Source organism: Oryx dammah, unplaced genomic scaffold (genome assembly GCF_014754425.2).
Source record: "Oryx dammah isolate SB20612 unplaced genomic scaffold, SCBI_Odam_1.1 HiC_scaffold_14, whole genome shotgun sequence".
In the NCBI taxonomy this organism is placed as follows: domain Eukaryota; kingdom Metazoa; phylum Chordata; class Mammalia; order Artiodactyla; family Bovidae; genus Oryx; species Oryx dammah.
The window spans coordinates 24,678,625-24,701,734 of NW_024070198.1; the positions used below are offsets into that span (position 1 = coordinate 24,678,625).

General features: G+C 40.1%; 1 protein-coding gene across 1 annotated transcript in view; it reads left to right on the plus strand.

Annotated features, from left to right (window-relative positions):
* SORCS3 (sortilin related VPS10 domain containing receptor 3) overlaps window positions 1–23,110 on the plus strand; it is a 632,959-nt gene that overhangs the window by 383,200 nt on the left and 226,649 nt on the right. Inside the window, exon 5 of the mRNA XM_040254391.1 lies at window positions 21,201–21,274. Within this exon, the coding sequence (XP_040110325.1) occupies window positions 21,201–21,274 (74 nt within the window). The remainder of the gene's footprint in view (window positions 1–21,200; window positions 21,275–23,110) is intronic.

Genomic DNA, 23,110 nt, shown 5'->3' on the forward strand with positions numbered 1-23,110 from the left:
CGATGATGTGATCACTAATCTAGAGCCAGACATTTTGGAATGTGAAGTCAAGTGGGCCTTAGAAAACATCACTATGAACAAAGCTAGTGGAGGTGATGGAATTCCAGTAGAGCTGTTTCAAATCCTGAAAGATGATGCTGTGAAAGTGCTGCACTCAATATGCCAGCAAATTTGGAAAACTCAGCAGTGGCCACAGGACTGGAAAAGGTCAGTTTGCATTCCAATCCCAAAGAAAGGCAATGCCAAAGAATGCTCAAACTACCACACAATTGCACTCATCTCACATGCTAGTAAAGTAATGCTCAAAATTCTCCAAGACAGGCTTCAGCAATACGTGAACCATGAACTCCTTGATGTTCAAGCTTGTTTTAGAAAAGGCAGAGGAACCAGAGATCAAATTGCCAACATCCACTGGATCATGGAAAAAGCAAGAGAGTTCCAGAAAAACATCTATTTCTGCTTTATTGACTATGCCAAAGCCTTTGACTGTGTGGATCACAATAAACTGTGGAAAATTCTTAAAGAGATGGGAATACCAGACCACCTAACTTGCCTCTTGAGAAATCTGTATGCAGTTCAGGAAGCAACAGTTAGAACTGGACATGGAACAACAGACTGGTTCCAAATAGGAAAAGGAGTACGTCAAGGTTATATATTGTCACCCTGCTTATTTAACTTATATGCAGAGTACATCATGAGAAACGCTGGACTGGAAGAAACACAAGGTGGAATCAAGTTTGCCAGGAGAAATATCAATAACCTTAGATATGCAGATGACACCACCCTTATGGCAGAAAGTGAAGAGGAGTTAAAAAGGCTATTGATGAAAGTGAAAGAGGAGAGTGAAAAAGTTGGCTTAAAGCTCAACATTCAGAAAACGAAGATCATGGCATCCGGTCCCATCACTTCATGGGAAATGGACGGGGAAACAGTGGAAACGGTGTCAGACTTTATTTTTTTGGGCTCCAAAATCACTGCAGATGGTGACTGCAGCCATGAAATTAAGAGATGCTTACTCGTTGAAAGAAAAGTTATCACCAACCTAGATAGCATATTCAATAGCAGAGACATTACTTTGCCAACTAAGGTCCATCTAGTCAGGCTATGGTTTTTCCAGTGGTCATGTATGGATGTGAGAGTTGGACTGTGAAGAAGGCTGAGCACCAAAGATTTGATGGTTTTGAACTGTGGTGTTGGAGAAGACTCTTGAGAGTCCCTTGGACTGCAAGGAGATCCAACCAGTCCATTCTGAAGGAGATCAACCCTGAGATTTCTTTGGAAGGAATGATGCTAAAGCTGGAACTCCAGTACTTTGGCCACCTCAGGCGAAGAGTTGACTCATTGGAAAAGACTCTGATGCTGGGAGGGATTGGGGGCAGGAGGAGGAGGGGACGACAGAGGATGAGATGGCTGGATGGCATCACTGACTCGATGGACGTGAGTCTGAGTGAACTCCGGGAGATGGTGATGAACAGGGAGGCCTGGCGTGCTGAGATTCATGGGGTCACAGAGAGTCAGGCACGACTGAGCGACTGAACTGAACTGAACTGAACCCATGTGGAAGATCAGTACCTAAGAGCAGTGGTCAGCAGAGGGTGGAATGTTAAGTATGTTAGACGTTGCCAGCCATGTGATCTCCGTTGCAACACTCAACTATAGACAAATGAGCCTGGCTGGGCTCCAGTCACACTTTCTCTGTGAAAACATGTGGATCATGGTTTGCCAATCTATGCCTTAGACCAGTAGTAGTCAACCCTGTGCGCACATTAGAGTTACCTGGAGAGCTTTAAAAATCCCTTTGCCTAGCTAGTCTATTCCTAGAGATTCTGATTTAAGTTTTTCAAGATGGGGCCCAGGTATTAGTATTGTTTAGAACGTTTAGGCAACTCTAATGAAGAGCTGAGAACCACTGACTTAGGTCACTAAAGCCAAGAACAGAAGAGCATCGGAGCAGTTGCTGGCTTCTGGCTCTATCCCAGCTCCCTCCTCACTCATTTTAGTACCCAGGGATCAGCACTTTTCTGTGCACTCTGGGAAAAGTTTGACTAGACGGTGGTAAGTCCCCTTTGCTTAATGCCCAGACTGTATGACTTTGGATCTAGTAGGAAATCTAATTATCTGTGTAATAAATGCACTGTACTTTCAGGGCACACAGTCCAGCTGTTACTGTGCATTTTAGCTGAGGCTATGCTGTTTGCTGTTTAATTGTGTTCCAACACTGGCAGTTGGACAGAATCATTTTGAGTGGAAGCAGTCTGCCCATCTCCTTTTCCAAAGCTCTGGTTTCTAGAATGGTGCTAGAAGTGGGTTTCCCAGGAGTCAGAATGTGTCAGACTTTAGGACAAATCACTCTTCTCTAATGGGCCATAGAGTAGTGGTGACATTCCTATTTCCAAAGAGCTCCAAATATTCAGCTGGGCATCAACTACCTGCGATGAAGGTAGAGATTGACTGAAGGCAGCCCAATGAGCTTAGTTACAAATGTCCAAGCTCCCATAAGAAAGATCTAGAACAGAGTTTTTCCATGTATCATTCCGCTGCATTTATGTTAGAATCATCTAATCTAATATCTTGTTAAAATGCTTATTTTGGGGCTCCACTCTTGACTCTCTGAATCAGAATTTTTAGGAGGTGTGCAAAATATACTTTTTTTAACAAGACATCTGAGTAACTTGATAGCAATTTGAGAGCTGCTATTGTGGAGAAAGCTTTTCGTTATATAAGAACACTGAGATTGAGAGATTTAAAGTCTTCTTCAAAATAGCTCAGTTATGCCATTGCGAGAGCCAAGGCCTGTATCTAAGGTTTGTGGATCAGGTAGTTAATGTCTCCCTAAACTTAGAAGTTTTCAACAGTAAACCTTCATTATGACTCACAACTCTGTGGATTAGTTGGATGGATTTTTTTTTTTTTTTTCTTTTGGTCTCAGCTAGATTCATTCATGTGTCCATGGTCCACTGTGGCTAAGTTCATCTTGGGTGGGCTTTCTCTTCTAGTTAGAGCTCAGCTGGCTGTATGCAGGTCTGAGATGGCTGTAGATTGGGTTCTGTTCTATGTGGTCCTACAACCCCTAGCAGACCAGCCCAGGTTTGTTCACCTATGGTGGCAGCATTCTGAAAGATTGGAAGTGTTCACAGCTTCTTAGGGACCATGCTCAGAACCAGGACCATCATTTCTACTGCATTCTGATGCCAAAACAAGGGGTGAAGAAATAAAGACTAGTTCTTGGAGGGAGGAACTGAGAATCCTTTTGCAAAGGTTTTAGAAACAGGGAGGCTGAATGAATTCATCAGAGCTGCCACATAGTGTCCTGGCCTTTCCAACATTTGAGTACCTTTGAAAAATGGTCCTCTGTCAGCTTTTACAAATGTTTATGGAACATCATAAATGAATATTCCCTTGGGTTCTCTTCCATGATTTTGCTCATGAAATAAGAATCAAAAATCGTGAATCTAAAGGGACCTAAGAACTCATTGGCTTAAACCCCATGTGACACTTTAATTTTCTGATGGTATCACTTTAATCCAAGTGCTCATCCATTTTCTACTTAAACACATCCAGTAACTCCCTGGAGAACTTGTTGCCATGTGAGACAGCTTCTTTCAGCACTAGGGAGTTCTTTCCATTAAAATATTATTTCTTATATCAAGCCAACACTTCTGTCTAGATCACCTTCTGGTCCTGCTTCTGCCCTTTGATACAGCAGGAGAAAGTCTCATTGTCCTTCCACAGAACAACTTTTCCCCATATTTGAAAATAATTATAAACCTCTTTGCTCCTTGGTCAGTGTTTTGCATCATGAACCCAAGTTCTGACAACTTTTCTAGGATAGAGTTTGCCTCCTTGGTCAGTTTTTTGTGTTGCAAACCCAAGTTTCTAAAACTTTCCAAGGAAAGAGTTTGAGTTCTCTTATGATTCAGGCTGTTTCCTTGATAACACTCATTTTTCCAACGGCAGTATATGTTTTGGAATGAACGCTGGTTTTGGAATCAGATGGCTTGGAATTTACTTTGGGATCTTGAGCAAGTCCATTACACCCATGGGGCCTCCATGTTCTCCCCCAGGAAGTATGGACAGAAATAAACATCAAACTATTTATTTTGAATCAGTCAGGCTGTATTCAAAAATGCCTGTCAGGGGCAGATTCTCCATAAATGTTGGTTTCTTTTTGTTTTATTATTATTTTTCTGAAAGAATACTTTGAAGTACACACTATTGTTGCCTTTAGTGTCTTGAGTTTTAATGAACTCTTAGATTTTCTGGCCACATATTAATACTAATATCATGAACATCTTTAAATAGTCCACCTGAAAATATATTTCAAATGGTGTTTCATATGGTAGGTTTAGTGAAGTCTTCGTCTCTTTCATGTTGAAAGCAGGTATTATTGTTTTGATACTTAAAGAAAGCAATTTAAATTAAATGACCTGAAACTAAATAATAATAATAATACATTCTTCCCATCTCTTTTAGATTCAGGTCTTGGGGAAAGAAAAACAAATTTGAACTTGGAAAAGAGTTAAAGACAAATTGAATGCAGTGAATAGCCAGGAAAATAAGTGATAAAGAGGATATTAATTGTAGGATGTGATGTGAGACCAAAGCAGACGAAGGAGAATGAAAACAGGTACAAGAGGAGGGTTGTGGGTCAGAACAAATAAAGTCTGTTAGAGGAGGAATATCAACATTTGTGTTCGAAAGGTACTGCTTAAAATGAGATGTTTCTGAATCATAATGCATAAAAATGAATAGAATCTGATTGCAAAGGAAAATGGTCAAGAGAATAAGACTATGGAGACAAAAGAATAAATTTTGGTAAATAATATGTGAATTGTTTGCAAGATTTTCTTATATGACTGTTAGCTCAGAAAATATTCTTCAGCATAAAAGAAGATAAAATGAAGTGTGAAAATGATTTGTAAATAAAAGTGCTGCATAGATTCAAGGCACAGTGTCATTCATGCATGGTATACCCAAATGACCCATCATTCCTGTGAGGTTATGTGAACTTGTTTTGCTTTTAGATTAAACAGTTACCGGCCCTCTCCCCCGCCAAAAAAAGGTAATACAGCACGGTAATAAGAGCATTGGGTTGGGAGTCAAGACCCTGGGTTCAGATTCCAGCTTCACAACTAGCTAGCTGTGTGGCACTAGGTGAGTCCTGTAGGTTTTCTGAGCCTTAGACTCTCCATGTGTAAAAAGAATTGGCCACTCTCAGCTATAAAAATATTATTCTCTGATTCTCTGTTGTAAAGCAGCTCAGTAGAAGTTTGTTTACAGGGATCATGATATCAGATGGCTTTCTGTCAGCCAAGGGCCTCTAGTTTATTTGAAGAGATTGCCTGAAGTTATGGTGCATTAAGTGAACAAATGACCAGATTAATGATTGGATGGATTACATAAAAGCAATTTGAAAGCTTATAAGAGAAACCTGTTGCTACCATTTCCTTCTCCAGGGGATCTTCCTGACTCAGGGATCAAACCTGTGCCTTTTATGTCTCCTGCATTGGCAGATGGATTTTTTTACCACTAGTGCCACCTGGGAAATCCCCAGATTCCTGGTGGGATGCTTTATCCCCTTTGGCCATTAGAAGTGTTCTGATGAAAAACTTTGGAAAGCATTGAGTCTTAAACTGTTTATAGGACATCCTGTGCTTACCTCACTGACTTCTTAGAGTAATGAAATTTATGAACTTGCTTCTAAAAGTAGTCCTTCATTTTTGCCGTTGTAATCTTACCTCTTTTAAGTTTCAAGGGAGGATGTTTCAAATTTGATAAGAAAAGTGTGTATCTACTTACATCTCTCTGCTTTCATAGCCTTCACTCTGAGAGCCCGTCTTCAAGTCTTCATTTTATTCCTCACACTCACTCTTCTGGAATTATTTTCTCCTCTTCTTCTTGAATCTTTTACATGACCTTGTTCAGCTCCTTTTCCATCTCTGCTTTCTCCTTTGAGATGTGACAGCTAAACCAATGTACACTGATCCACAGCCAAATGAATTTTACTTTTGTAAGAGGATGAGATAATGTTTGTTTTATTTCCAACATCTTTTCTAATGTCCAGAAATCTTCACCTTTGTTAGCTGCAATGTTTTTTGGGGGAACTTATCCTTTAGGCCAACTCCTACTCATCTATTCTGACTCAGCTCCTGGCCTAGTGTCAAGCCCAGCAGAACTGACCACTTCTTCCTTTGAGTTCTCCTAGCTCTCCTCTGCTTCCATTGGCAGGAGTCTCCTTGTGTCATGATGCCCTTAGCTGTTGCCACATCCATCGTATCTTCCAGGCTTTGAATTTCACAGGATCAGGGAACCTTGGGTTACTCACCTTTGTATTATCATACCTGGCACTGAATTTAGCACATGGTAGAAGGAAATGGCAACCCACTCCAGTGTTCTTGCCTGGAGAATCCCAGGGATGGCGGAGCCTGGTGGGCTGCCGTCTATGGGGTCGCACAGAGTCGGACACGACTGAAGTGACTTAGCAGCAGCAGCAGCAGCAGCAGCAGTACTCAATTGACATTAAATAGATAAAGTGAAATGGTTTGAATTAGTTGATCACAGAGAATATTTATAATAATTTTGAGATTCTTTTTTTCACTTCCCCAGTGGCTCAGACGGTAAAGTGTCTGCCTACAATGTGGGAGATTTGGGTTTGATCCCTGGGTCAGGAAGATCCTTTGGAGAAGGAAGTGGCAACTCATTCCAGTACTCTCGCCTGGAAAAATCCCATGGATGGAGGAGCCTGGTCGGCTACAGTCCATGGGGTCGCAAAGAGTCAGACATGACTGAGCGACTTCACTCACCTTATTCACTTCGTGGCATCCAGTGTTCAAGAGTAAAGAAGCTCAATGTAAGGGAATGCATCTTATAATCTAGACTTGTGAAATGGAATGGGAGGGACTTCAAGGTAAGACTGTCAGATAAATTATAGGATACACAATTAAATTTGATTTTCAGATAAATAACATTAAAAAATAGGCATATCCTTAATGTTACATGGTGTACAGTTACACAAAATATTTGTTCATTTTTAACTGAAATTTGAATTCTCTGGGCATTCTATATTTTTATTTGATAAATCTAGCAATCCTACTCCAAGGTCAAATAGTCCTCTTCTCTCCTGCAGGCCACTCCAGTATTCTTGGGCTTCCCTTGAGGCTCAGCTGGTAAAGAATTTGCCTGCAATGTGGGAGACCTTGATTTGATCTGGGTTGTAAAGATCCTCTGGAGAAGGGAAAAGCTACCCACTCTAGTATTCTGGCCTGAAGAATCCCATGGACTATAGTCGATGGGGTCACAAAGAGTTGGACACGACTGAGTGGCTTTCACTCCTGCAGGCAGTTGTAAGTCTACACTAAGATTCAATTCACAAATTGGCAGTCTTCAGGCAGCACCTGGTCACTTGGTTTGAAACATATCTTATTTGTCCTGTGGTACATTTTAAATTTTTGCCAAAAATGGAAAAAATATGAAAATTTCCCATTAAAAATATCAGAATTTTCAAGTTCTCTTAAATGTTGTAAAACCTGAACACATTGGCTCAGCACTCCTGTCCAGCTAGGGAATAACTGAGCACATTTTCAGATGGAGCATGAGCCCTCAGGACTACCTGCTTCTCCCCAGGATTGTGGGGAAATGTCACCCGCCGAACGTCACATATGGTGTTTTCCTTAGAGTTAAGAGAAAAGTGATAATGCTCAAAATTCTCCAAACCAGACTTCAACAGTACATGAACTGTGAACTTCCAGATATTCAGGCTGGATTTAGAAAAGGCAGAGGAACCAGAAATCAAATTGCCAGCATCCGCTGGATCATCGAAAAAGCAAGAGAGTTCCAGAAAAACATCTGCTTTATTGACTAAGCCAAAGCCTTTGACTATGTGGATCACAACAAAATGTGGAAAATTCTTATAGAGATGGGAATATCAGCCTACCTTACCTGCCTCCTGAGAAACCTGTATATAGATCAAGAAGCAACAGTTAGAACTGGGCATGGAACAAATAAACTGGTTCCAAATTGGGAAAGGAGTACATGAAGGCTGTATATTGCCACCCTGCTTATTTAAATTCTATGCAGAGTACATCATTCAAAGTGTCTGGCAGGATGAAGCACAAGCTGGAATCGAGATTGTCGGGAGAATACCAATAACCTCAGATACGCAGATGACACCACCCTTATGGCAGAAAGTGAAGAAGAACTAAAGAGCCTCTTGATGAAAGTAAAAGAGGAGAGTGGAAAAGTTGGCTTAAAACTCAGCATTCAGAAAACTAAGATTATGGCATTTGATCCCATTACTTAATGGCAAATAGATGGGGAAACAATGGTAACAGTGACAGACTTTATTTTGGAGGGCTCCAAAATCACTGCAGATGGTGACTGCAGCCATGAAATTAAAAGACGCTTGCTCCTTGGAAGAAAAGCTATAAACAACCTAGATAGCATATTAAAAAGCAGAGATGTTACTTTGCTGACAAAGGTCCATCTAGTCAAAGATATGGTTTTTCCAGTAGTCATGTATGGATGTGAGAGTTGGACTATAAAAAAGCTGAGTGCCAAAGAATTGATGCTTTTGAACTGTGGTGTTGGAGAAGACTCTTGAGAATCCCTTGGACTGCAAGGAGATCAAACCAATCAATCCTAAAAGAAATCAGTCCTGAATATTCATTGGAAGAACTGATGCTAAAGCTGAAACTCCAATACTTTGGTCACCTGATGAGAAGAACTGACTCACTGGAAAATACCAATGAGCTGGGAAAGATTGAAGGCAAGAGGAGAAGGGGATGACAGAGGATGAAATGGTTGGATGGCATCATCAACTCAATGGACGTGAATTTGAGAAAGCTCTGGGAGTTAGTGATAGACATGGAAGCCTGGCGTGCTGCAGTCCGTGGGGTTGCAAAGAATTGGACATGACTGAGTGACTAAACTGAACGGAAAAGATAGCCTTAAGAGTGTCAAGGGTTTCAATAAAAATGTGAAAAATCTTCTTGGATAAGCAAAGAAATTTCCTTAGTGCCTTAAGTGCCAGCAAAATGAGGCTGCATCTAGAGAATACAAGTAATGATCCTGTTTTTCTTATACCTCCCCTCACATATTCACACAACATACTTGAGAGCATTTGAGTTCTTGATCTCCACTAGAATGTAAGATTCCTGACAGCAGAGACTTTTTGTCTTTTTGGTTCACTGATGTACCTTAAACCCATGGATCAGGGCTGGCTCTTAATAGGTATTTGATCAATATTTGTTAACTGAAGAAATGGATGATGTAAACCATTTGAGAGAGAGAAAACCTTTGTGGCTAGAAGTCTTCAAAAAGTGAAGAAAAATGTTGCCATTGCCAATAGAATGGCATAACTAGGTGACTCTCTCTCTCTCTTTTTTAATATATACCTCTATGGTGTAGATGTCTTGTACCTCCCAAGGGCAAAGGAAAATGGTTGCTGAGGACAAAAGTTCTTGTCTCTGTCCCCAGAGCTTAAAGGGACATTAGGTGGAATTATCCCCTCTGAAGAAGGAACCAGGGCACATATTGAAAAGTGCTATCTCTTGTTATGAGATCCTGGTTTTTCTCTTGTCTACTGCAATTATTGCCACAACCCAGGGGGGTTTTCCTGTAGCCCTTTGTAGCCCAGTTAAGCCCTCCCACTCGCTCTGTGATTACCAAGGAAATAGATTCAGAGAACTTATTTTGAGCAGATACCAGTTCTCATTTTATTAGAAAGATTAGGCTGTCATGACCACAATTCAGAAGAATGCTATATAAACTCTAAGGGTTTTGAAGAAAAAAGTCAGAACAGTTACACAGTAAGTTTGAGTTTGCCTATAGACTAGAGCTTTTGTGTAAATGTATTCCAAAGCATCCTCTGCTGTATATGGAAGATCGGCTGGCTCTAGGGAATCTGGCTGGAATACCAAAGGCTGCTATAAAATGTGTGTTTTGTTTCTTCTTCTGATTATGTCTGGTTGCTGCCATATGGTCATTATGAATTCAAATATATTCTTAGAAAATACCCTTAAGGGTGTGGTAAAGATACACAGGACAGAGAAATATAGGGAAATGAGACTTTGGCTTTCAACCACAAATTAAACAATCTGGACCTAAACAAAACTTCTGGCCTTACAACTAAATATCTAGTAGTGGAGACAAGAAAACAACAGAGAAATGTAACAAAATCTGTCACTATTACCCCTAGTATCAGGTGTAAGAGGCTGCTATAATAAAGTGTCACAAACTGGATGTGCTGGGGCAATAGAAGTCCACTGTACTGCCATCCTGGAGACTAGAAGTCCAAAATAAAGTTGGTAGCAGGATCATGGGCCCTCTAAAACCTATAGAGGAGTCTTGATTCTCCCTATCTTTTGGTAATTTGCCAGAAGTTTTTGGCATCCCTTGGCTTGTAGATACATCACTAAAACTCTCTGTCTTTACTTGGTCTTCTCTCTGGGCATCTTCTCGTCTTCCCTCTGTGTCTGTCTGTGTGTCCAGATTTCTCCTTAGGAGAATACTGGATTAAGCCCCATCCAACCTGACCTCATTTTAACTTGATTACATCTGCAAAGACCTTATTTCCATATAAGGTCACATTTTGAGATACTGAGGGTGAGAACTTTGACAGACCATTTTGGGGGGGGGAGGATGATGGGGCATAATTCAACCCATAACCTCCTAACACAATCATATTATGCTTCAAACTTAAGCTTTCTATATACAACATGTTGTTCTTCTTAAGGAACATTCCTTAACATTGCTTAAATTGCCTTTTTAGTTCTTCAGCTATCAGATGCTTTTCCCTGGTAGGCTGATGTAATTAGGAAACGAATAACTGAATCAATAAGGAAAAGAGCATGCTCTTTCATATTTTCCAGCTGTGCTGATGATTCATCTCAGTTGCTGTGTGTGTTGCTACTGAATATGTGCTTGTTAAGAGAGATGACATGTATGGATGTGAGAGTTGGACTCTGAAGAGGGCTGAGCACCGAAGAATTGATGCTTTTGAACTGTGGTGTTGGAGAAGACTCTTGAGTCCCTTGGACTGCAAGGAGATCCAACCAGTTCATTCTGAAGGAGATCAGCCCTGGGATTTCTTTCGAAGGAATGATGCTAAAGCTGAAGCTCCAGTACTTTGACCACCTCATGCGAAGAGTTGACTCATTGGAAAAGACTCTGATGCTGGGAGGGATTGGGGGCAGGAGGAGAAGGGGACGACCAAGGATGAGATGGCTGGATGGCATCACGGACTCGATGGACGTGAGTCTGAGTGAACTTGGGGAGATGGTGATGGACAGGGAGGCCTGGCGTGCTGCGATTCATGGGGTCGCAAAGAGTCGGACACGACTGAGCGACTGAACTGAACTGAAGAGAGATGAGACCATGTCATATAGTGAAAGAAGGGAGAGAAGAGGATCTGGATTGTTCTTTGGTAAAAGTCAGGAATGACATTGTTGCAGGAAGGGGACATCATAAGGCAAGATATGGAGAACACAGTCTCATATGTAACTTTGTATAAATAAGAATGTTTTAAATATATTTGCTGTTTGGAAAATACATTTTATTTTAATGTTGCATGAAACACTTTGGGTTGAAGCCATGCAGGACTATATAAACACTAATAAGTTGCCTGTCCTAGGAAGGATTCACCACTATTTGTGATAATCTCTCTGAAATACCACTTTATGGAAAATCCCATATTGCTCTGTCTAATTCCAGTTCCCTAGTGGAAAGATTGCAATTTTAATCCTTGGCCTTTTCAAAAATAGACAAATATATATATTATAGATAGAAAATTATTAGAAAAATAGAAATAGAAGAAAGCATAAGTTTATATTACTATTGAAATATAACATATATCTATTTTAAAGAAATTTAAAAATGATGGGAAACTTTAAAATGTATGTAAATTACCCATCATTCCACAATTCAGAGATAAACACTGCTAATATTTTAGCATATTCTCTTCAAATATATTTCAAAGTATGCAATATTTTAAATATAATTAGCATCAATATATGCATGTTTTGTAACATTTTAAATAACATATTATGAGCATTTTTATATTACTAAAAAATCTTTTAGCACCATCTATTGAATGATTGCCTATGTACTTTGTCTCTCAGTGGTAGAGCTTTTATTCTTTAAATTACTAAAGTAATAGATGTTTGAAATAATTTTTTAAAATCCCAGTAACCAAAAGAAGACAATATTAATTGCTCACAATCTTACCATTGCAGAGATAATTAGTATTAATATTATGACATATAATTCATAGCAGTGTAATTGTCTGAATTTCTGTCTTCTACTGTCCATAATATTTTTAACCTTTGCAATCCCAGAATTTAGTTCAGTGCTTAAAGCATAGTAATTGTTTGAAACCCTTTTAGTGAATGAATGAGTGAATGAATGAATTAGAGAGGCTGCAAAGATCCAGCATGTGGGAGAATAAAATTCATTTCAGACTCAGCAACTTACTGTAGATTGCAAGACAAGGTAGATAACCCAAGGCACTTAATGAATAGGAGCCTACTGTTTCTGTTCATTCAAATCAGCCTTGAGACAGAGAATTCAATTTAATTTTTCTCCCATCAATCAAAATGAAGAGCTGAAAAAGCAAAACCAGAGACAGGAAGCAGTAAGTGGAACAAGCTTAGATGAGGAGATCGGCAGCTGAGCTCTTGCTCTTTCTGTTGGGAAGAGCATGGGATAAGAGGAGTCATGCTTCTCCCAAGGGTGTGCCTGAGCAGGAGCTGTGAGGGGGTTGCATTCTGCCATGTGCAGGGTCCCCGGTGATGGAAGGGCTGATGATTTCCTGGGCGATTAAGACTCCAGTGGCATCAGTGTGACCTTCAAGGTTTTTCCCTGACTTGTCACTAGGTTTTACAGCAGAGGAAGACACAATAATGCTGGGTTTTATTTGAAGGAATTTGGGGTTCTATTTTCTCTGTTTGGAATCTGTTTTGACAGAGAGTCTGATTGATATCTTTGGATAGAAGGCACCAACTGAAGTCTCTTCTAATTTTAATTGAGAAATACCTGTCTTAAGTTTGGGCAATGCCATGAGAAAGAGGGTGATCCTATTTCTTAAAACCCTGCATGGAATACTCGGTCCTTGCAATAAATTACGTAGGTGTATTCTTCCCGATGGGATGGTGGGGTCCTCACAAACCCTCTCCTTCCACCCAAACACCTCTCCAATGTATGGATTAGATCTGATTAGATATGATACATGAGTGGCTGAAGAATTATGGATGGAGGTTTGTAACATGGTACAATAGGCTGTGATCAAAACAATCCCCAAGAAAAAGAGACACAAAAAGGCAAAATGGTTGTCAGAGGAGGCCTTACAAGTATCTGAGAAAAAAAGAAAGGCAAAAGTCATAGGAGAAAAGGAAAAATATACCCATTTGAATGCAGAGTTCCGAAGAATAAAAAGGAAAGTCTTCCTAAGTGAACAATGCAAAGAAAAAGAGGAAAACAATAGAATGGGAAAGACTAGAGATCTCTTCAAGAAAATTAGAGATACCATGGGAACATTTCATGCAAAGATGGGCACAATAAAAGATAGAAAAGTATAGACCTAACAGAAGCAGAAGATATTAAGAGGTGGCAAGAATACACGGAAGAACTATACAAAAAACAATCTTCATGACCCAGATAACCATGATGGTGTGATCACTCACCTAGAGCCAGACATCTTGGAGTGTGAAGTCAAGTGGGCCTTAGGAAACATCACTATGAACAAAGCTAGTGGAGGTGATGGAATTGCAGTTGAGTTATTTCAAATCCTAAAAGATGATGCTGTGCAAGTGCTGCACTCAGTATGCTAGCAAATTAGGAAAATTTAGCAGTGGTCACAAGACTAGAAAAAGTCAGTTTTCATTCCCAAAGAAAGGCAATGCCAAAGAATGTTCAAACTACCACACAATTGTACTCATTTCACATGCTAGCAAAATGATGCTCAAAATTCTCCAAGCTAGGCTTCAACAGTACATCAACTAAGAACTCCCAGATGTTCAAGGTGGATTTAGAAAAGGCAGAGGAACAAGAGATCAAATGGCCAATATCCGTTGGATCATAGAAAAAGCAAGAGAATGCCAGAAAAACATCTACTTCTTCTTCATTGACTAAAATAAAGCCTTTGACTGTGTGGATCACAACAAACTGGAAAATTCTTAAAGAGACGGGAATACCGGACTACCTTACCTGCCTCCTGAGAAACTTGTATGCAGGTCAAGAAGCAGTAGTTAGAACCAGACATGGAACAATGGACTGGTTCCAAATTGGGAAAAGAGTATGTGAAGGCTGTATGTTGTCACTCTGCTTATTTAACATATACAAAGTGCATCATGTGAAATGCAAGACTGGATGAATCACAAGCTGGAATCAAGATTGCTGGGAGAAATATCAATAACCTCAGATAGGCAGATGATACCACTTTTATGACAGAAAGCAAAGAGGAACTGAAGAGTCTCTTCATGAAGGTGAGAGAGGAGAGTGAAAAGTTGGTTTAAAGCTCAACATTCAAAAACTAAGATCATGACATACAGTCCCATCACTTCATGACAAATAGATGGGGAAACAATGGAAACAGTGAGAGACTTTATATTTTGGGGTCCAAAATCACTGCAGATGTTGACTGCAGCCATGAAATTAAAACACACTTTCTCCTTGAAAGAAAAGTTATAACAAACCTAGCTGCTGCTGCTGCTAAGTCACTTCAGTTGTGTCCGACTCTATGCGACCCCATAGACGGCAGCCCACCAGGCTCCCCCATCCCTGGGGTTCTCCAAGCAAGAACACTGGAGTGGGATGCCATTTCCTTCTCCAATGCATGCAAGTGAAAATTAAAGTGAAGTCGCTCAGTCGTGTCTGACTCTTAGTGACCCCATGGACTGCAGTCCACCAGGCTCCTTCATCCATGGGATTTTCCAGGCAAGAGTACTGGAGTCAGGTGCCATTGCCTTCTCTGTAACAAACTTAGACAGCATATTAAAAAGCAGAGACATTACTTTGCCAACAAAGGGGCTTTGACTATCGTTAAAGCTATGGTTTTCCCAGTAGTCATGTACGGATGAGAGAGCTGGACAATAAAAAAGCGAAATTCCAAAGAATTGATGCTTTTGAACTGTGGTGTTGGAGAAGACTGTTGAGAGTCCCTTGGACTGCAAAGAGATCAAACCAGTCAATCCTAAAGGAAATCAGTCCTAAATAGTTATTGGAAAGACTGATGCTGAAGCTGAAACTCCAGTACTTTGGCCACATGACATGAAGAACTGACTCACTGAAAAAGACCTTGATGCTGGGAAAGATTGAAGGCAGGAGGAGAAGGGCACAAGGAGGAGACAGTTGGATGGCATCACTGACTCTATGGACACAAGTTTGAGTAAGCTCTGGGAGATGGTGAAGGACAGGGAAGCCTGGCGTGCTGCAGTCCATGGGTGAACAAAGAATCGGATACAACTGAGCAACTGAACAACAACCACAAATGTAAAGATAGATATAGATGAATGGATGAATAGGGAGACAGACAAATAGACAGTTTCCATCTGCTTTTCACTGGCAACTGTTATCATGTCCCTTATTTCTCTTAAAAGCTCCCCAGAACCCAGCCCAAGACCTTCACCATATTGACACCTTTGTTCTTAGTGTCTCACCCAGGAAAATCTTGATCTAACATACCTCTTTTCCATATCATCTATTGCCAAAGGCCTAGCTCAAAGTACATTTCTCCAAGACGCCTCACTGTTCCATTTTTACTCCAATTTATCTTTCCTATCTCTCCTTTTCTAGTGTGTTAGCCTTTGCCCCATTTTCCTCTTTGACATGGTTCAGTTCAGTTCAGTCACTCAATTGTGTCCAGCTCTTTGCAACCCCATACACTGCAGCATCTGGGCTTCCCTGTCCATTACCAACTCCCGGAGCCTACTCAAACTCATGTCCATCAAGTCAGTGATTCCATCCAACCATCTCATCCTCTGTAGTCCCCTTCTCCTGCCTTCAATCTCTCCGAGTCTTTTCAAATGAGTCAGTTCTTCACATCAGGTGGCCAAAGTATTGGAGTTTCAGCTTCAGCATCAGTCCTTCCAAGACTATTCAAGACTGATTTCCTTTAGGATGGACTGGCTTGATCACCTTGCAGTCCAAGGAACTCTCAAGAGTCTTCTCCAACACCACAGTTCAAAATCATTGATTCTTTGGCACTCAGCTTTCTTTATGGTCCATCTCTCACATCCGTGCATGACTACTGGAAAAACCATGGTTTTGACTAGGAGGACTGTTGTTGGCAAAGTAATGTCTCTGCCTTTTAATATGCTGTGTAGGTTGGTCATAGCTTTTCTTCCAAGGAGCAAGCATTTTTAATTTCATGGCTACAGACACTATCTGCAGTGATTTTGGAGATTTAAAAAAAAAGTGTCACTGTTTCTGTTGTTTCCCCATCTTTGCCATGAAGTGATGGAATCAGATGCCATAATCTTCATTTTCTGAATGTTGAGTTTTAAGCCAACTTTTCCACTCTCCTCTTTCACTTTTATCAAGAGGCTCTTTAGTTCTACATTTTCTGACATAAAGGTGGTGCCATCTGTGTATCTGAGGTCACTGATATTTCTCCCAGCAATCTTGATTCCAGCTTGTGCTTCATCCAGCCTAGCATTTCACATGATGTACTCTGCATATAAGTTAGAGAAGCAGGGTGACAATATACAGCCTTGATGTACTCCTTTCCTGATTTGGAACCAGTCTGTTGTTCCACCTCCTGTTCTAACTCTTGCTTCTTGACCTGCACACAGATTTCTTGGGAGGCTGGTAAAGTGCTCTAGTATTCCCATCTCTTGAAGAATTTTCCAGTTTGTTGTGATCCACACAGTCGGTACACTTTGGCTTAGTCAATAAAGCAGAAGTAGAAGATTTTCTTGAACTCTTGCTTTTTTGATATACAGTGGATGTTGGCAATTTGATCTCTGATTCCTCTGCCTTTTCTAAATCCAGCTTGAACATCTGTTAGTTCACAGTTCACGTAGTGTTGAAGCCTGGCTTAGAGAATTTTGAGCATTATTTTGCTAGCATGTGAATGAGTGCGATAGTGCGGTAATTTGAACATTTTTTGGCATTGTTTTTTTAGGGATTGGAATGAAAACTGACCTTTTATAGTCCTGTGGCCACTGCTGAGTTTTCCTAATTTGCTGGCATATTGAGTGCAGCACTTTCACAGCATCATCTTTTAGGCTTTGAAAGAGCTCAATTGGAATTTTATCACCTCCACTAGTTTTGTTCCTAGTGATGCTTCCTAAGACCCACTTGACTTCACATTTCAAGATGTCTGGCTCTAGGTGAGTGATCACACCATCATGGTTATTTGGGTCATGAAGATCTTTTTTGTACAGTTCTTCTGTGTATTCTTGCCACTTCTTCTTAATATCTTTTGCTTCTGTTAGGTCCATACCATTTCTGTTCTTTATTGTGACCATCTTTGCATGAAATGTTTCATTGGTATCTTAATTTTCTTGAAGAGATCTCTAGTCTTTCCCATTCTGTTGTTTTCCTCTATTTCTTTGCATTGATCACTGAGGAAGGCTTTCTTATCTTTCCTTTTTATTCTTCGGAACTCTGCATTCAGATGGGTATATCTTTCTTTTTCTCCTTTGCCTTTCATTTGTCACTTTTCTCAGGTATTTATAAGACCTCCTCAGACAACCATTTTCCTTTTCTGTATTTCTTTTTCTTGGGGATGGTCTTGATCAATGCCTTCTGTATAATGTCATGAACCTCCATCCATAGTTCTTCAGGCAATATGTCTATCAGATCTAATCTCTTGAATATATTTGTCACCTCCACTGTATAATCATAAGGGATTTGATTTAGGTCATACCTGAATGGTCTAGTAGTTTTCCTTACTTTCTTCAGTTTAAGTCTGAATTTGGCTATAAGGAGTTCATAATCTGAGGCACAATCAGCTCCCCATCTCGTTTTTGCTGACTGTATAGAGATTCTCCATCTTTGGCTGCAAAGAATATAATCAATCTGATTTCAGTATTGACCATCTGGTGATGTCCATGTGTAGAGTCATCTCTTTTGTTGCCAGAAGAGGTTGTTTGCTATGACCAGTGCCTTCTCTTGGCAAAACTCTGTAGCCTTTGCCCTGTTTCATTTTATACTCCAAGGCCAATTTTGCCTGTTATTTCAGGTATCTCTTGACTTCCTACTTTTGCATTCTCATCCCCTATAATGAAAAGAGCATCTTTTTGGGTGTTGGTTCTAAAAGGTCTTGTAGGTCTTCATAGAACCATTCAGCTTCAGCTTCTTCTTTGACATGGTGGAACTGTATATATATTTGAGGGCCAGATGTGGTTACCCTTTTAGCTTCCTGAATAATTAACTGTGGTTGAGTGCTCTTTAATTTATGGTGTAGAGCTGTTGTTGTTATTCAGCCACTCTTTGTGACTGAACTCTTTGTGACTCTGGGTCTGACTTCTGGTTACCCCATGGACTACAGTATGCCAGACCTCTGTGTACCTCACCATCTTCTGAAGTTTTCCAAAGTTCATGTCCATTCCATCATTTTATTCACTACATTGGTGAATGAAGAAAGAGACTCGGAACAATGGGACAGTAGTTTTGCCCATTTTTCCATGTGCAGAGTTGGACACATATAGTATTTGGTACTTCCTGTGTTGGCAAGATCCCCTGGAGAAGGGAGTGGCTACACACTCCAGTATTCTGGCCTGGAGAACTCTATAGTCCATGGAGTCACAAAGAGTTGGACATGACTGAGCAATTTTCACTTTCAGTTTCACAGAGTGAAAGCCCAGTTTGAATAAAAACCATGAGAGCTGGTGGAGTTGGTGTGGTATAGTATTAAACCTGGAATCAGCTCAGTCAACTTGGATTTCCTGGCTTTCCATATTGTTGCTACAGTCCCTTTGTAGAACTGAGTTTCAGCATCTTCTGTATCTTTCAGTATCTTCAGGTTTTATATATATATATAAAACATCACACAAACATATCTGTTAATTACTAGACTAAAAAAAGACTTCAAAAATGTAGTTCATGGTGACAATGTTCAATAAATATTTGCTGAATGAAACGTGGTGACAATGTTCAATGAATATTTGCTGAATGAAACTGAAATGGGATCAGGCTTCTCCAGGCCCCTCACAACTTTTTTGAGATTACCAGAAGTTCATACTGCTACTGCTAAGTCACTTCAGTCGTGTCTGACTCTGTGCGACCCCATAGACGGCAGCCCCCCAGGCTCCCCAGTCCCTGGGATTCTCCAGGCAAGAACACTGGAGTGGGTTGCCATTTCCTTCTCCAATCCAGAAGTTCATACAAAAGCTAATTCTGTATGCATTGTGAGATTATGGGCTCACAATTTACAGGTGGAAACGTTACCGGATGTGGTACACTGGAGAGCACTGTGGGTCAGCAGCTACCTGGGATTACATGTATGGCCTTCACCTGACCCTATTCCCGTAAACTTGAAGGCCACCTACTTCTGCCTTACTCAGTTTCCCCACTTGTAGATGTTTGTGGAAACGTGTAAACATGATGGAATTCTCAGTATAGATTAGACATTGTGATTCCATGGAAGGAGATATGAGCTAGGGCCTCCAAAAACCTAAATCCTATTAATAGTTCACTTGACCAAAATGTCATTTCTCTAGGACTGTCTCATTAACTGTGAAACAGGTTTGTGTGTTCTTTGGTTATATACCAGGCATTGTGTAACCACAAAGGGGAATAAGGCATGATCACTGCCCCTTTACTGACTCTTCCTCTAGGGAGGGGAGAGCTAACCAGTAATGACTAAGTGTGAACAGCTTCTTGGAGGCAGATAGTATGTACCCTGGTGACACTGTGAGGAAGTGGTTAACTGTGCCTGAGTGGATCAGAGAATGTTTGAGAGCAGGGTTTTCCATTAGTAATAATTGTCTTGCCTTCCCTTCCATGTCCTTGTAAGGCTAAAAGGTATGTGAAAGAGCAACACTGTCAGACATTAATAATAATAATATATAAGTGATAATAAACATCATTGTTATTCCATTCTCAGTCACATTCAGATATTATGCTTTTAGGTATTCAATGAAAAATAAACTCCACACTCCTGGTGAGTCTCTTACAAGGATGTTGAGTTTTCCCTTTTGTGTTATAAAGGATCAGACTCTGGATTCATAAAATAAGAGAATGTGCAATCTGAGTCATTTGGCCTTGCAGAGGTTTTTTTTTTTTTTTTCAAACTCCAAAGTCCTGGGGGTCTTCTGTTGTTGCTATTGTTTTTTCTCGTTCCATGAGTTGATACCTGTCTTCACCTACCTGTTTTAATTACTGATTTAGGCGATACATATTTAGTGAACACTTTGTATGTATTCAAGGAGTATAAATACAATTAAATAATATAATCAAATCTGAAAGACATGCTATATTTTACCCATGATAAGTGCTCAGTGGAAACAAATGATGAGTGCAGTGAATTGAAAGGGAAGAATAGTGAGTGTGCTAAAGATCAGAAAAAGCTTTGGGGAAGAAGCCACACTTGCACTGGCCCTGTGTGCACTCTGGGGCACAAGAGTGGTCTTATCCTTGCCATCTTACAAAGACATGAGAGTGTGAATGAGCCTGATATCTTGAGTGGGATTGAAAGGTCCATTTCATTTAGGAAAGATTGATAAAGTAAGAGATAAAGCTGAGAGTACAATATTTTGCATGTAATATTGGCTCAGGTATCAGCTGATGAGCATTTTTACCTATGTGTCTTATTTTTCCTGTGAGCACAAAATCTACCTCTTTCTCATCTTCTTATCCATCAGAGTGCCTTTCATGTAAGAGTTGTTCCGTAAATATTTTTAAAATTAGTGTTGCTGAGTTATTTTAGATATAGCTAAAGACTTCATGGAATTTGAAGAAAATAGAAAGATATAATTTTACTAAAGGTTTTACCTCTAAACGTGGGACATGGATGGCATCAGAAATAGTTATACTCAACTTAAAAGCCTCAGTTGATGGGGTGTATATTGAGCTAGAAGACCCCATGATAAGCATAGCACAGTCATGTTCATAATATTTTTATCTAGATAGGATGGATGTCTACTTGAGTGTGTTAGGCACCCTGGTGGGCTTGAATGTTCATCTCCAGAAGGATGGCACATATGTTTCTGTTAAACAGTATCCCTTGATGCTTATGCTCTGCTCACTTCCTTGTTTTGCAGCTCTACAGCTCCATGGACTTTGGAAGACGGTGGCAACTCATGCATGAACGCATCACACCCAACAGGTTTTACTGGTAAGCCCCATCCACAGTCTCACCACTCTCTTGGATAGGAATCAGGCAACATGGCATTCTGGCAATTCCTGGACACCTTCAGCACTTTAGGTCATTGTGTGTCCTAGCCCTTTGCTACTCAGTTTAGTTCATGGACTGGTAGCGTTAGCATCACTTGGGAAGTTTTAGAAAAACAGAATCTCGGGGCCCATTGAAACTTATTAAGCAGAACTCTGCATATATTAAGCAGAACTCTGGTGATTTTATGTGCACATTGAAGTGAGAAGCCCTGGGCTAGAGAGCTTCATGGGAAGGTCATGACTGGGTGCTCTTAGCTATGTATTAATCTCCCCTCTTTTAGTAAAAAATAGATATTTTATGAACCTATTCTAAAAAGCAAGCATTTCCTAAAATGTACTATAAAGAACACTAGTTTCACACAGTGCTTCTCCTTCCAAAGGCGTTTCTGTGGTCACATAATTTTAGGTAACAGTTATCCAACTCTGCCCTTGTGGAGACTCAGGATTCACATTAGGATATTAGAGCCTCTGAGAAATGCAGAGTAAAGGAAGCTGCCAAACATGAAGTCACTGATTCCCAAACTCACTTTACTCTAGAATCCCTTTCTCATGTCATACCTGATCATCTTTTAGAACAACTTCTGTGAAGCACATTTTGACAAGTTTTTCAAGGAGTGAATACGTTTCAGCTGGAAAATTAGCTCTTTCCTCTATTCAGAAAGTGTTATTAACTGGTATTTTTTATACACGAATTCTATTGTTAATTTGTTTGTAGCAGAGTAAACTTGGTTTGGTATAATGTTTACTTTTTACTCTTCCTAGCTATATGAAATGCTTCTAACATGTATCATGCTTTCATTTCTGCAGAAGCAAAGGCCAAATATGTCTAGGAATGTATGTAGGAAGCATATACCAAAGTGTATAATATGCTTAATTATGTGCTTAATTAGAAACAGAAACAAAATTAACAGTACTTAAAAGTAGTACCTATTCTGTGTCTCATATTAAATACCTTAGTTCAGCTCTCTTAAAGAGTCATGAGATGATCCTTCATGCCTTCCACAAGGTGGGGGTGGTGTGGGGGGGCAGTGCGGGGATGTACATATATGCTTCTTTGAACATATGTATATACATACAACCTTGCCAGCATCTTTGGAAGCAACATTTCACCCTATCCCCTCTGCACCTACAGAACTATGTTCAGAATTAAAATGATGATTGCTGAAGCACACTGTGAAAATCAGCTATGTCTTATTATATACAAAGTACTCGGAGGAAAAAGGGAACTGGTAGTACTGCTTTTGCCTCAATGGCTGGACTATTGCCAGTCATTTTTCCCTTTGCAGACCAATTATTATTTGTTCTATAACTACTATTTCAATTATTATTTAGTCTGTATTTAGAATTATGTTGAGATTTTTTTCAATAGACTGAGACAGAAAGAGGAAATATTTGTTTTTCTGATGTGCTAGTTATATAATTACTGCCTTTTGCTCAGCTAAGATGGACCAATTTCTCAGTGTACCATCACTCAAAAAGAAAGTGAAAAGTGAAAGTGAAAGTTGCTCAGTCATGTCCGACTCTTTGCAACCCCATAGAATGGTGCATGGAATTCTCCAGTCCAGAATACTGTAGTGGATAGCTGTTTCCTTCTTCCAGGGATCTTCCCAACCCAGGGATTGAACCTAGGTCTCCCACATTGCAGGCGGGTTCTTTACAAGCTGAGCCACCAGGGAAGCCCAACCATCACTCAGAAGTCCCTAAAAAATAAATAAAAATCAAAAAACAAAGCCCTCTGCTATTTCTGGAACAAATTCTTGACATGGTAAGGCAGTAA